The 16,471-nt window shown below is 38.4% G+C and overlaps 1 protein-coding gene across 1 annotated transcript in view; it reads right to left on the reverse strand.

The window, feature by feature from the left end:
• Positions 1-16,471, reverse strand: part of LOC120860867 (IQ domain-containing protein H-like) — a 225,239-nt gene that overhangs the window by 149,809 nt on the left and 58,959 nt on the right. The window contains exon 5 of the mRNA XM_040236570.1: positions 3,940-4,060. Coding sequence (XP_040092504.1) covers positions 3,940-4,060 — 121 coding nt within the window. The remainder of the gene's footprint in view (positions 1-3,939; positions 4,061-16,471) is intronic.

A 16,471-nucleotide genomic window follows, 5' to 3' on the forward strand; every position in this document is an offset into this window, starting at 1 on the left:
ATGAGTCAACTCTTTGCATGAGGTGGCCAAAGTACTGGAATTTCAGCTTTAGCATTATTCCTTCTAAAGAAATCCCAGGGCTGATCTTCAGAATGGACTGGTTGGATCTCCTTGCAGTCCAAGGGACTCTCAAGAGTCTTCTCCAACACCACAGTTCAAAAGCATCAATTCTTCAGCCCTCAGCCTTCTTCACAGTCCAACTCTCACATCCATACATGACCACCGGAAAAACCATAGCCTTGACTAGATGGACCTTTGTTGGCAAAGCAATATCTCTGCTTTTTAATATGCTATCTAGGTTGGTCATAACTTTCCTTCCAAGGAGTAAGCGTCTTTCAATTTCATGGCTGCAATCACTATCTGCAGTGATTTTGGAGCCCTCAAAAATAAAGTCTGACACTGTTTCCACTGTTTCCCCATCTATTTCCCATAAAGTGATGGGACCAGATGCCATGATCTTAGTTTTCTGAATGTTGAGCTTTAAGCCAACTTTTTCACTCTCCTCTTTCACTTTTATCATTGAATGCCTATGTATCTGTAATTCAGAAAGGTCTTTATTTCTCATTATGAATGTAGATTGTTTATTGTCTCCAGGTGGTATTAATAGATTAGATGGTAAAATCTCAAAGGAACTCTCTTCTGATTGACTTACATAGAGAAATGAGCACTTACAGAAACTGAATATTCCTAAAATCTCCAGAAAATAAGGACATTGAACTTCTACTACTTTAGATGAGCTCCTTCTCACCTCCCAAATTCAGAAGCTCATTGAGCCTCCTTACTTTTTATGGCAATATGGGCTGTTTGCATAGCTGCAATAAGAATCTTTTCTTCTTTTACTAAGATAGAATTGGAAAATTGCTTATGTAACCAAGAACTTGCCTGGAATTTCATATTTAACAACGATGCTGTTAATCAGGTATAACAAATTACATTTAAAGCACTAAGCTTGATTTTATGGAACCAAAAGGCTACAAAGCCCTTCTAGAAAAACTGGCCTGGCTTACAGGATTTCCATTCTTACAGATGCAAAGTAATGTCACTTCCCAGCAGGCCCAGGAAACTTAGGATATTGGGAGCCTCTCTAGAGGAGAGGAATGTACCCAAATTTATAGGTCCTACAGTTGAAATCTGGTGGACAGATTTTCTAGCCTCAGGACAGCAAGTAATAGAGGATTTTAAAAGTTCAGTCTGAGATTCCTTCCAACAGAGCAAACTTAAGATGGCCTATGTGGTGATTAACCTTCTTGCTGCACCTATGTAAATAATCAGACCAAACCTATTGAAACAACTTATTTTGTGAACAATTTTTTTAAGATCGTTTTGCATCAAATTGGGGGACAATTTTAGGAAATTTTTTTTTATGTTTTAGAATGAGCAAAAGAGATTACTGGACACTTTTCAATGGAATGCCTCCAGGAATTATCTGAATCTAGTCTTGGACTATTGTACAACTCTGCAGAGATTAAAGTTAACTTGTGGGGAAAAAAAACTGATAATAATGCAAATAATTCGTATCTATAGACATGAAAAAAATTGGTGAAGGTTCATTCCTTCTTCCCATGGAAACGCCAATTTTCCTTCTGTTTACAAATTTATTTCAATATTCCTGATCTACAAAGATATGTTCTTTGGATTCTCCTTTAGATCAGTTGTGACATCTTACAAATTCTCTTTCAAACTGATGAGTTAAACAACTAAAATCTTTGACTTGTGTTCATTTGTAAGAGAGTCAGGATTTTACCTGTTTTTGAAAATTATCCCTTATCACCATTGTCTCATTAAATTTTCATAGCACTCTCACATTCCTGTTGACTAGATTAGGAATTATAATTCATCATTCATTCATTAAAAACTCATTCATTCATTCAACCAATATTCAAGTTCCTTTTATATATCAGGAACTATTCTGGGGACTGGGGATTCAATGGTAAACCAGACAGACTTCATGGAGCCTTTAGTGATGGAGAAGACAAAATAAATTCACAAATAAATATATAGTTACAACTTTTGATCATTTATAAAGGAAAAAGACGGATGCTTGAGGAAATGACTTTTACAGGCAGAGGTAAAAGGACTTGTGAAGGCCTGATGTGAAAAAGTGCTTGGTCTGCTAAGGAAAAGAGAGAAGTCTCATGTGGCTGGAGCACAGAGAAAGCTGAGTGAGATGAGAATGGAGGTGAGGCCAGATATGGCATGCCTTGGTTATAGTTTAGAGAGTTTATTCTAAAACTGGAGCACAACTTGCCTGAGGTTTCACAGAGCCTGAATTGAAAATTTGGTTTCATATTAGAAGACTTATATTCTTAATCATTTATTAGGGGGTGAGGATGAAGTGGAGACATTATTCTTTGGATTTAGCAAGATAATTCCAGAAAAAGTAGAGATGTTTGTCTCGCATTTTCCAAAACTATCCTCTCTTCTGGAAGTTGGTCATCTTTCACCACATGCTGGACCTGTATAGGTCTGAGGTGCCTCAAATGACAGTTCAGAGCATCAGGACAGGTAAACATCTAGGCACCGTATCAGCATTTGTGTGGCTTGTGCTTTCCTGGCATTCATATTACCTTGCACAGTACCAGACATATGGCAAGTAGTCAACAAATGTGTTGATTAATTGGTTGATTAACTACAAATATTATGGTAGGCCATGTGTTCTCTGGCAGATAATTGAGGGATGAAAATGTGATGCTTTTCTGGAACAAGTTGCTATGGTTCTAGATTTACCTTTGTTTTGCAGCAATTTTTTACTGTATCTATTGCTAAAGCAAGGATAAATAGATTGGTTGATGCATACATTCATCTTAATTTGACCCCAGGAAGAATATAAGTTTTTCTAAAGCAAGAAATAAAAACTCTGCTGGAGTTCTCCCAGGGAGTAAATATAATGTAAACTAACTAAAACCAAGTGTCACCAAGATTTCTAAACAACTAGGGTTCGTAACTAAGAAAGTAATTGTTTCAGTTGTGGGAGGTTTAATAAACTAAGAAGCTTATAATGATGCAGTCCCTTTGAGTTTTTCGGTACCACCACTAGTGGGTCAGCAGACAGGATACAGGAGCTGTAAAACGGAGAACCTATAAATCTTCAGGTACCAGAGGAACCCTGGGAAACCAACTTTAGATCTAAAACACTCCAGACATCAGTTAGAAAGTGAGATAGAACTAAATTAAAGATCACCTCACTTGCTCATATTTGAGATTCAAAAGGGGATCCACTTAAGTATTCTTTAACACGTCAGCCAATTATGTAGCAGGGAGAAGTATAGAGGGTTACATTTATGACACTCGGTCTTTAGTCATTCACTTACACTTTCATTTGCTTATTCATTCAACCAACTATTTAGTATCTACAAAATGCTAGATGTGGTTCTAAGCACTGGGGATATTGAGATAAAGATGACGTGATCTTTTGCTTAAAAAAATGAGAAATCTACTGGTTTCACAAACCAGTATTAGACTAAGTATTTAGACTGGTATAAATCTAAGTATAGTGTAAGTATTTAGACTAAGACCTGCATAGTTCACTTAATAATTACATTCATTTCTGGCTTCATATTTTTATATAGTAATATATTGAAATAAAATGTTAAGTATTATCAGAAAAGGATCAGAAACTATCTGCTCAGAAGCTTGAAAAATTATAATAGCGCTTAAATACAATAATAATTTTAGCATGTAAATATACCAAAATCTAAATCAATAGAAAATCTATAGAATAATGGATCTTAGAAGTGGAAAGGGACTCTGGTGGTCATCTAGTCCAGCCTTCTAATTTACAGAGAAGGAAACTCAGGCCACAGTGAGGACTTGACTTGTCTGAAGTCACCTTGGAGAATTAGTGTCTATGTCTGAATTCAAACTCAGGGCCCTAATCCCACCTCAAAGCTCTTTCCCTTATGTTCCTAAACATATAAAATGCTTATTTGAATCACTAACCTTTGTTAGCATCCGCTTGTAAGACTGGCACTGGGGTGAAATAGGGATCCGTGCGATGAGAAGCTGGCAGAACCGTGAGGCTGGATATAGTGGAACCTTTTATTAACTTCTGAGCCTTCACCTAAATGATCAAAAATTTGTTTTCAGCAGACATTTTTGCCTTCAAAATGAACACAGTTTTCTTCTTGTAAACAATAAATAAGATTATGAATATGAATAGTTTCATTAAGTTTTAATAAAGTAGAAATATCAGCTCCAATTTTATTGCTCATGGGTACCCTGTGCTATTGTCTACTGTCAGGAGTTTGTGTAATTTAAAATAGTTAATTAAATCCAATTAACATGTTGTGATTTCTACTATGCAAAGTCAGTATAGTAGTTAATAAAGGAACTATTAAGATTTTGTTCAATTTTAATGACTACAATATAAAAGTGCTAAATCTTGACAGAGGAGGTTTTGAATACAGCAAAGTTTGGTACAGGCAAATTTTCTAGGAAATACACATTAGAGTTTCAAGGATAAATAAGAACTGGGAAAATGTGAAAATAAATATATCAGTCAACATTAACAGGTTAAGGATAAACTCGGAGCATACTCTAGCAGATCTTAGAAACAGTTAAAGATATGATGTATAGATCACTTAGAGTAGATGATTACTTTTCCTAAAGTCATCAAGTGCTTTTATTATAGTCACGAAATATGAATTGTTTCTATTAAATGCTTTCTAGATTTCAAAGATTATATGTATTGCAAATAAATCACATGTAATTATATAGCCCAAGCACAGTATTTTTACCTTTATTATAGGAGGTTATGAATTACCTGAGCCCTCTCATCAGGGAAGATGCAACTGCTTGGTATTTATAGATGATTTTATTTTTATTTTATTTTATTTATTTATTTTTTATTTTACTTTACAATTCTGTGTTGGTTTTGCCATACATTGATATGAATCCACCACGGGTGTACATGCGTTCCCAAACCTGAACCCCCCTCCCACCCCCCTCCCCACAACATCTCTCTGGGTCATCCCCGCGCACCAGCCCCAAGTGTGCCATATCCTGCATCGGACATAGACTGGCAATTCGATTCTTACATGATATTATACATGTTTCAATACCATTCTCCCAAGTCATCTCACCCTCTCCCTCTCCCACTGAGTCCAAAAGTCCGTTATACACATCTGTGTCTTTTTTGCTGTCCTGCATACGGGGTCATCATTGCCATCTTTCTAAATTCCATATATATGTGTCAGTATACTGTATTGGTGTTTTTCTTTCTGGCTTACTTCACTCTGTATAATTGGCTCCAGTTTCAAACTACCTTATGACCCAGCAATCCCACTGCTGGGCGTACACACTGAGGAAACCAGAATTGAAAGAGACACATGTACCCCAATGTTCATCGCAGCATTGTTTATAATAGCCAGGACATGGAAACAACCTAGATGTCCATCAGCAGATGAATGGATAAGAAAGCTGTGGTACATATACACAATGGAGTATAGATGATTTTAAAATTTCCCAGTCATTTTCCAAACATTAATTAATTTGCATAACTTCCAAGGGAACTAGATAATGGTTTGCTATTTAACTACTGATTTTAACAAAGAACCAAGTCAGAAAGGTTAGATTTGTCTCAGGTCACAGTAGAGCACTAGATATGCAAAGATTATTCAATTTGAAGATTGATCTGGTTCTGCATTAGTGAAATTTGCCATTGGATTCCATTGTAGCACATCTTCTAGTTCATCAAGGTCATGGTGACCTTAAGGAAAAAGAAAGGGAAAGTTTCATCAAGACTCCAGGGAGAAAATCACTTTAAAAAATAATATTTACTGGCTGAGAAATGTCTGTGAACAAAGTTATTTTAGAACTCCACTGCCAGGATGTGGTACTTAAGGGAAACTATTAATATAAGCAACACTATCTTATGGACACCAAACCCTTTGGCGATGTTTGGAGAGGACGGTTTAAAATGACTACAAATAGGATTTTTAACAGGAAAGAGCAGACTGTTAATGCAGTCAGTTTCCTTCCAGGCAAGCGGGAAAAAGCAAGGGTAGAGCTCCGAGCTGTGCTGAAGAGAGTGCGCATGCGCATTGTGCGATTGTGGAACTTAAGCACTGCTGGTGCTCCTTGGTCTTTTTTCCTCATCCTCAGCTCTCCTTCCCCCACTTCACTTCCAGACAGGAGTAACTTCCAGGAGCTCCTCCTAACCAGGGAAGCTGAGATAATCATACAGTGTACTGTGATCCAGACATGGCGCAGACATAGACGATGATCAGTTCAGTTCAGTTTAGTCGCTCAGTCGTGTCCGACTCTTTGCGACCCCATGAATCACAGCACGCCAGGCCTCCCTGTCCATCACCAACTCCCGGAGTTCACTCACACTCATGTCCATCGAGTCAGTGATGCCATCCAGCCATCTCATCCTCTGTCGTCCCCTTCTCCTCCTGTCCCCAATCCCTCCCAGCATCAGAGTCTTTTCCAATGAGTCAACTCTCCGCATGAGGTGGCCAAAGTACTGGAGTTTCAGCTTTAGCCTCATTCCTTCCAAAGAACACCAGGACTGATCTTTAGAATGGACTGGTTGGATCTCCTTGCAGTCCAAGGGACTCTCAAGAGTCTTCTCCAACACCACAGTTCAAAGCATCAATTCTTTGGGGCTCAGCTTTCTTCACAGTCCAACTCTCACATCCATACATGACCACTGGAAAAACCACAGCCTTGACTAGATGGACTTTTGCTGGCAAAGTAATATCTCTGCTTTTCAACATGCTATCTAAGTTGGTCATAACTTTTCTTCCAAGGAATAAGCGTCTTTTAATTTCATGGCGGCAGTCACCATCTGCAGTGATTTCGGAGCCCCCCAAAATAAAATCTGACACTGTTTCCCCATCTATTTTCCATGAAGTGATGGGACCGGATGCCACGATCTTTGTTTTCTGAATGTTGAGCTTTAAGCCAACTTTTTCACTCTCCACTTTCACTTTCATCAAGAGGCTTTTTAGTTCCTCTTCACTTTGTGCCATAAGAGTGGTGTCATCTGCATATCTGAGGTTATTGATATTTCTCCTGGATGATCAAAAACAGAAGGGTCTCCAGTTGTCTGATTGATCTTAGGGTCAGGGAGGCAAAGGTAAATCGAAGGAAGATAGAAAGATTCCACTTAAATAAAATTGTCAACCACTGTGAACGTGTGAAATATAGATTTGGCAGTATCGGGGCTCACAGCATCATTCATCTGGATTTTCTGAAAGCCTTTGACAAAGTACAGCTGACAATGTGCTCTTGAAAGTAAAGTAGCAGGATCCGACAGTAAACACAATGTAAAGTGTGACACGAAGGAGATGGGGGAAGGCAGGTGACGGGCAGATTCTGTCAGGCTGTCAGCACGTTCATAACGCTGGTTTCTTTCATTCTTTACATTGCATCAATCTCAACAATGTAAAAGCTGGACCCAAGGGCTAGGGCTGTGCTGAAAAGGCAGTGAGGGGTGTGTGTGTGTAGGAGGCAGAGAGGAGTGACATCCTGGTGAGTTTACAGAAGTAAATCCTTCAGACAGGATCTCTGGATAGGAAACATCAGCCCCCTCTGCTGTTGGGTTCTCATGGTAAGGATAACCACTCCTGCATGTGCCTGGTTGGAAGAACAAGGTCAGTAACAACCTCAGCGTTTACTGAGCACTTACTATATAACACTGACTTTAATACAATAAGCATTAAATTTCATGAGCAATGGAAAATCTAAGAGCTATGAGAGCACAGAAGAGGGAGTAATTAACTCTGTCTGCTAGTATCGCAGAAGGCTTTGCAATGACTCTCAACACTGGCTGTATATTAGCATTACTCAGGGAGCTTTTTAAAAATACTGCTGCCTGGGCCCCAACCCTGGGCAGTTAAACCAAAATAGCTGTGCTGGAGCCTGGGCCTCGGTATTTTTATAAAGCTCCCCAGGTGATTCTGATGTGCAGCCAAGGTTGAGATGTACTGCAGTAAGTGATATTTAAATTGAGTCTTAAAAGAAGCATTGAATTATATCATGTGGAGAACAGGATGCAATTATAGGTAGAAAGAATGGTGGCAACAAAGCAAAAGAGCACACAAATGCATGAAAATTTCACTGAAGGTGAAGGGCTCTATGTGGCTCGAGTATATTGTGTGTATCAGGAGGATAAGGTGTGGATGAGAAGGGAAAGGTAGATAAATGCAAATTAAAGAAACCACGTGAATGTGCTGATTGCCTAACAGAAGCTGAATATCATCTGATTCTGGCTTCTCTTTTATGTCGTGTTTGATATTTATACTGAACTGTGCTTTGTGGTTGGTATACTGCTAATAAAAGAATCATACTATAAGTAGAACAATATCTCTCATATCTGGTACTTCTTATTACCATTTCCAAAACTGTAATTCAGAATTCTTATCACTTTATGCTGAAATCTTCCCTAATAGCTTAAAATTTTTTCAATATTTAAAAAATATAGAAAAGCTTAAATAAGAAAACAGCAATCATATTCCTGTCAGCCAGAATTAATCATTGTTAGTATCTTGGTATATTTGCTGCCAGGGATTGCAAATAAAAAAAATGTTCTATTTTATTTTTCTGGTAACAGTGATATATGCTCATTAAAAAGATTCCAAATAAAAACAGAGGTGAAAATTGAAGAAACCATATCAAATATCACTAGGTGATTCATTATCCCTGATATCTTTGGGATGATTTACTTACTGTTTTATAAAAATAGGATTTATATTACATTATTAAACTTAATTTGACATGAATTTAATAGGAAGGGAAAAGGCTGAATTAAACCCAACCAATTATTAAGCCTCAAATAAATATTTCTTTACCACAAGATTCCTGTGAGTTAAAAAAGATTCTTCTGCATGGGTTGGCAAAGTTCTTCTTAAAGGACCAGAGAGTAAATATTTTAGGCTGTCTGGGGTCTATTTTATAGCTGGAAAGTAGCATAAGCAATATGGAAACAAAGGGGTGAAGCTGTGTTCCACTGAAATTTAATTTACAAAAACAGGCAGTCTGCCCTCAGGCAGTGATTTGTGGACTCCTGCTACATTGTTCAATAAAGGTGATTATGAAAAAATATTTAGGTTATTTTTTTACCTATTTGTATATATATATATATTTTTTTTTACCACATGTTTTTATTTTGTATAATATATCCTATCTTCAGAAGATGAGAACATGAGAAATTTCTTGCTACTTCCATTTCCTCTCTCTCACCTCCCAATTTTGTATTGTGTTATTTTTACATTGTCCAGATTTATAATATTCACATTCTGTTTTGAAACCATCATTGCTATGATTGTTTAGCATCAGTTCTACATGTGAATGGATCCAGTGATTATCAACAATTCTTCTGGTATGGCTTCACCATGCTTGCGTTCTTTATTTTGTAGATTTTTAGATCGCCTAGCTTTGGTTATCAAGCAATTCTTTCCAACAAGTGTTCATGGATATTTTGCTTCCCTGAGCCTTTACAGGGAATTGCACCTGGGCCTTCCTCTCTTCTCTCAAAACTCTGCACTGCTGTCTTCCACAATGAATATAATGAAATCTGATACCAGCCTGATTTTTTTTTTGCCCTTTGTAGGTGATTTTTTCCTTCTGCCTAGAAGTCTGAAGCATTCTTCCTCTTTCAAGTTCAGGTGTTTAACTAGGAAATACCTTTATACTAAATATTCTAAATCAGACTTTCTTGGGATTCACAGCTTTCCTTCAGATTGCAGATTCAGTTCTTTTTTCACTTCTGGAACATCTTACATTGCAGCACTAGGTACATTCTCTCTTTCACTTGCTGGGTTCTCTTTGTGAGGGATATCACATGTCCTTAAATGTCGGCTCATCTTTATCTTTCATATTGTGGTTCCTAACTATTCGTTCTCTCCCAGCTCCCTTTAGAACAGAACATTGAGTTTTAGCTGAGCACATGGCTATCCAGTTAAAGACCACGTTTTCCCAGTGTCCTCTGTGACTAAATGTCGCCAGTAAAACTGTGGCAGAAGTGATATATATAACATCTAAGGCATCCCTTTAGAGTGCCTTCCCTGGACTATTTTTATCTTTCCTATGGACTGAAACATGGGTATGGAAAGGAGCCAGCTTCAACCATGGAAATGAGAATTTCCTATAACCACAGGAATGAGGAGGTGATGGAGCCATCAGGACAGAAGGAACCTTATCTTGGATGACCTCCTGGAGGAGATCCTGCCAGCCTTCGATTTCTCATCTGTGGATTGTTTTGTGAGTGAGAAAGAAACTAACTTATTTAAGGCATTATATCTTTGGATTTCTTTGTTACAGCAGCTTAGCTGGTAACAAACTAATATGCATATCTATTAACTTCAAATTAACTTCCTTTATCAGATGAGAGTGCATTTACTGTGCTTACAGGTTTTTCTCCCTGTCAATATTTCAGTATTCAGCAGTGTCTGTTCTGTTCTATTTATAGTGTATTTATTAGTCCCATAAAGTATTTTGGTATTCAATTTATTTCCTGTGTCTGCAACCTCTTTTTTTTAAGCTCATTCTGCTATTTTATCACACATGGTTGAGCTCTAGTTTTATTTATGTCCCTATCAACTGTGCTATAATGTGAAGAAATTGTGAGAAAATTCCTCCTCACAAAATTCCTTGAGTTATGTTTTCCTTAAGTTAGGCTTTGTCTTTTGAAGCCCAGGATTCTCCCTCCCTCCCCACCTTCCTTTCTTTTGTTCACTGTGGGTGAAATACTGACACAGATATAATAGATCAGTAGTGACCGTATCGTTTCTTTTCGCCTTGCACACATTTGTGCAGCTGTGTCCAGACATTCTACTTGCTCTGATACAGTATCTCATCCCCCATTTTCTGGCACTAGTGTGTTTTCTCTCCCAGCAACATATGCTAACTGGGTATTCTGGGTTTTTTCTACCTTTCTATTACCTGAAGGCTTCTCTCCAGATTTTTTAGTATTTCTGAGGATCTCAATACTTTGAGGATTCTCAAAATACCAGCAGTATTTCTAAGGGCTGAGGCAGGGTGAGGCAAGGAGCTATGGGGCACCCTCTACTCTGCTCCAGAATCTCCTGCTTAGTGAATTTAAGAAATTATGTACAACCTTCATGACCATATTCAGCAACCCTGGCCCAACCCTCATCCTCATCTGACAGATGGGGAAACTAAAAATCAGAAAGGGAAAATACTTGGAACATGTGTATAATCTGCCTTGTAGTTCAGAGACACCACTAGAATGCGTGTCACTGTTCATGCCCCAGGGCTTCATGCTATATTTTCTTGATTCCTGAGTTCTTGAACCTTTAAGCAAACACATCTCAGGTTGTCAGTTCATAGTAAAGTCCTACCACTTTGTGCCCTATCTCACTCCTTTCCAAGCGCCATTTAATTTAGAGATAGCAGGAGTCTAAGTGAAACAGGAGGGGAGAGGGCAAGGCACATTTAAAAGAAGACACAGATATAGGATATGACAAGAAATGGTTAGAACCAAGTAGGTCTAAATTGGCAGAAGATTCAACTGCCAGTGGACCTTGAGCTTCATTATACACTTGCTGTAATACACTAGCATGCTAACGAACATACCCACCAGCACCATGACAGTTCTGAGGCTAACCATTGTTGTTGTTCAATTGCTCAGTCATGTCTCACTCTTCGAGACCCCATGGACTGCAGCACGCTAGGCTTCTCTGTCCTTTACTGTCTCCAAGAGTTTGCTCAAACTCATGTCCACTGAATCAGTGATGCCATCCAACCATCTCGCCCTCTGTCATCCACTTCTCCTCTTCCCTTGAATCTTTCCCAGCATCAGGGTCTTTTCCAACGAGTCGTCTTTTCAGTGGCCAAAGTATCAGAGTTTTATCATCAGTCCTTCCAATGAATATTCAGGGTTGCTTTCCTTTAGGATGGACTGGTTTGATCTCCTTGCTGACCAAGGGACTCTCAAGTCTTCTCCAGCACCACTTGGATGGCATCAATTCTTCAGCGCTCAGCCCTATTTATGGTCCAACTCTCACAGCCATACATGACTACTGGGAAAACCATAGCTTTGACTATATGGACCTTTGTCAGCAAAATGATGTCTCTGCTTTTTAATACACTGTATAGGTTTGTAATAGTTTTTCTTCCAAGGAGCAAGCATCTTTTAATTTCATGGCTGCAGTCACTGTCCACAGTGATTTTGGAGCCCAAGAAAATAAGGTCTGTTACTGTTTCCACTGTTTCCCCATCTATTTGCCATGAAGTGATGGGATCAAATGCCACAATCTTAGTTTTTTGAATGTTGAGTTTTAAGCCAGCTTTTTCTCACTCTTCTTTCACCTTCATCAAGAAGCTCTTTTGTTCTTTGTTTTCTGCTACTAGGTGGTATCATCTGCATATCTGGGGTTATTGATATTTCTCCCAGCAATCTTGGTTCTAGCTTGTGCTTCATCCAGCCTGGCATTTTGCATGATGTACTCTGCATATATGTTAAATAAGCAGGATGACAATATACAGCCTTTACGTACTCTTTTCCAAATTTTGAACCAGTCCATTGTTCCATGTCTGGTTCTAACTGTGGCTTCTTGACCTGCATACAGGTTTCTCAGAAGGCAGATAAGGTGGTCTGGTATTCCCATATCTTTAAGAATTTTCCAGTTTGTCGTGATCCACACAGTCAAAGGCTTTAGCGTAGTCAATGAAGAAGAAGTAGATGTTTTTCTGGAACTCTCTTGCTTTTTCTATGATCCAGTGGATGTGAATCTAACCATAAAGGCCCAAAGTGGGCATGGCCAAATTCCTAGAAATCTCCACCCCTTTCCTGAAATAATGGGAGTAATCCTTCCACTCATTAGCCTAGGAAATTATCCATCCCATAAAAACCAACCATGCCATACTTTGAGGCTCTCTCACCTTCTGAGATGGCCCACACTCTGTCTGTGCAGGGTGTTTCTCTCTAAATAAGTCCACTTCTTACCTATCACTTTGTCTCTCACTGAATTCTTTCCCAATGAGACATCAAGAACCTGAAATTCACTGGGAACATAAGGATTACCAGTATTCTTGGAACTAGTAGAAAAACTCTCTGGAGAGGCTTCTGTAGCACAAAAGCAAGAATCCTGAGTTTGAGAACTGTATTTGAGTCCCAGCTTTGCCATTGACTTAGCAATGTACAGGGTAGGCATAAGTCATTTACTATCTCTGAGTTTCAGTTTTATCTTCTGTAAAATAGGAATATTCTTATCTACAGAGCAGCTGAATTTTATGTAAAGGATCTATTCCTGGAGACATTTTATAATTGTAAACTCACATAATTCAAAACAACTAGACAAAGAATGGCAAGTATGGCAAAGACGTCTGGTGAACCATCAATGTACTGCTCAACCAGAAACTGCATTTCCCAGGCCCTCTTGTAGCCTCCCATGTCTTTGTGACAAGTTCTGGCTGGCAGTATAGAAACTGCAGTGATTCTCCTGGTTGGACTACAGAAAGATGGTGGGAGAGTCACAGTCATCTTAGATCACAAGATAGAAAATAGCCTGTTAGTTAGTAGGACAGAGCAGTAAAATGGAAAGTGTGTGGTACCTGGCATTGTAGAGCTGCTGTGTCAGCCACAACTGCTCTGCTGAAACTGTGACACCAAAAAGCATTAACTACTGTTGTAGTTATTTGTTAAACTATTATCCTGAGTTACACAGGATATTTTTATCTACTCAAGTGGTACCTCCCTTAAGCTTAAATAGATCTTAAATTTGCTCAGATTGATCCAACTTTGTAAGAAAATGAAAATTTTTTTTAACTTGGGGAGATTTGAATCATTTCAAATTTTGTGTATAAAGCCAGAATTTATAATTTTTATAATTTTACATCATGGTTATTTCAAGTTCATATAATTCAATTTCACATAAAATTCAGCATAACTGGACTTCCATAAGGTCATTGTGAGGGATTAACATGTTAATATATGGAAATACACATGATAAACTTTTCTTGATACCAGAAACTGGGTTTCATTTTTGTTTCACATAAACATTTTATTGAAGTGTGATATTTTTTAAATGCACAAATCATAAAGTCATCAATTGATAAATTTTTACAAAGTGAACTCTGTAGGTAACCAGCCTTCAGAAAAAGAGGTACAACATTGCAAGCACCCAAGGGCCTTCACTCATGTTCCCTCCCAGTTGCTTCCATAACCCAAAGGTAACCACTAGTCTGAATTCTATTACCACCTATAAGTTTTCTGTTTTTGAACTTAAATGGATTATTACAGTATGTATTCTTTTGTATCTGACTTTTTTCTTTTAAAATTGGTGTAAGATTTACCCATATTTTTATATATAGCAGTGTGTTCACACCATAGTATTGATTTTGAGTTATATTAAAAATTATATTCATAGCTATAACCAGTAAAACTTTAACCTCCAAAACTCCCACTTTTTGCATTGTTTGTGAGATTTCTTCTGGAACGCTGTCTCTCCTTCTTTCTCTCTCTCAGCTCTGGCTACTATCTATCACTTTTTAACTACTGCCTTAAAGGTAATATCCTCTAGGAAATCACCTCTGATCTCTTCTTCCTCTGAGTTCATATAGCTTTTCTTTTTTGTACTTTGCTTATTTCATTTACAAAATATATTTTAGGTATTTGTGTAGCCCCTGAAGGCATTACATAATTTAGAATTCATCTAAATCTGTCTTTTAATCTCATCTGAAGAAATAGAGCAAAAAAGTTTTTCAAAATATAATCACTTAGGACATTGGAAGGAAGCAATTAACATAACCATATTAATAGCAAATATTTTCCTTTTGAATAAAGATAGTACAATAATGTGGAGAAGGCAATGGCACCCCACTCCAGTACTCTTGCCTGGAAAATCCCATGGATAGAGGAGCCTGGTAGGCTGCAGTCCATGGGGTCGCTAAGAGTTGGACACGACTGAGTGACTTGACTTTCACTTTTCACTTTTCACTTTCATGCATTGAAGAAGGAAATGGCAACCCACTCCAGTGCTCTTGCCTAGAGAATCCCTGGGATTGGGGAGCCTGGTGGGCTGCCGTCTATGGGGTCGCACAGAGTCGGACACGACTGAAGCGACTTAGCAGCAGCAGCAGCAGCAGCAGTACAATAGTGAGACTGAAAAATGGGCTAGTCACCATTGTGGTAATGATAGCTTATAACACACTAATCCTCCTGAACATAACAATTATAAATTTGGGATAAAATATTAAAAAAGGAAAAACTATATGAAGGTACACAGGTAAACTGAAAACAGGCAGAAGCTAGAAGGGAGTTGATGAGGAAATAAGGAAACTATTAGCAGAGATCAAATTGCCAAAATCTGCTGGATCATCAAAAAAGCAAGAGAGTTGCAGAAAAATATCTACTTCTGCTTTATTGACTATACCAAAGCCTTTGACTGTGTGGATTACAACAAACTGTGGAAAATTCTGAAAGAGATGGGAATACCAGACCACCTGACCTGCCACCTGAGAAATATGTATGCAGGTCAAGAAGCAACAGTTAGAACTGGACATGGAACAACAGACTGGTTCCAAATCGGGAAAGGAGAATGTCAAGGCTATCTATTGTCATGCTGCTTATTTAAATTATATGCAGGGTACATCATGTGAAATGCTGTGCTGGATGAATCACAAACTGGAATCAAGATTGCCGGGAGAAATATTAATAAGCTCAGATATGCAGATGACACCACCTTTATAGGAGAAAATGAAGAACTAAAGAGCCTCTTCATGAAAGTTAAAGAGGAGAGTAAAAAAGTTGGCTTAAAACTGAACATTCAGAAAACTAAGATCATGGCATCTGGTCCTATCACTTCACAGCAAATAGATGGGGGAACAATGGAAACTTTAAAAGTGAGAAACTTTATATTGGGGGGCTCCAAAAATCACTGTAGATGGTGACTGCAGCCATGAAATTAAAAGATGCTTGCTCCTTGGAAGGAAAGCTATGACCAACCTAGGCAGCATATTAAAAAGCAGAGACATTAGTCAACAGAGATTTGTCTAGTCAAAGCTATGGTTTTTCCAGTAGTCATGTATGGATGTTGAACTATAAAGAAAGCTGAGTGCCAAAGAATTGATGCTTTTGAACTTTGGTGTTGGAGAAGACTGTTTAGAATCCCTTGGATTGCAAGGAGATCCAACCAGTCCATCCTAAAGGAAATCAGTCCTGAATATGCATTGGAAGGACTGATGCTGAGCTCAAACTCTTAATACTTTGGCCACCTGATGTGAAGAACTGACTCTTTGGAAAAGACCCTGATGCTGGGAAAGACTGAAGGCAGAAGGAGAAGGGTTGACAGAGGATGAGATGGTTGGATGGCATCACCGACTCAATGGACATGAGTTTGAGTGAACTCCGGGAGTTGGTGATGGACAGGGAGGCCTGGCATGCTGCAGTCCATGGGGTCCCAAAGAGTTGGACACGACTGAGCGACTGAACTGAACTGAAATGAAAATTTTTTTCTACTCTGTGGCTTGGCATTTCATTATCTTACTGGTGTCTTTGTTTTTA

Source organism: Oryx dammah, unplaced genomic scaffold, assembly GCF_014754425.2.
Source record: "Oryx dammah isolate SB20612 unplaced genomic scaffold, SCBI_Odam_1.1 HiC_scaffold_11209, whole genome shotgun sequence".
In the NCBI taxonomy this organism is placed as follows: Eukaryota; Metazoa; Chordata; class Mammalia; order Artiodactyla; family Bovidae; genus Oryx; species Oryx dammah.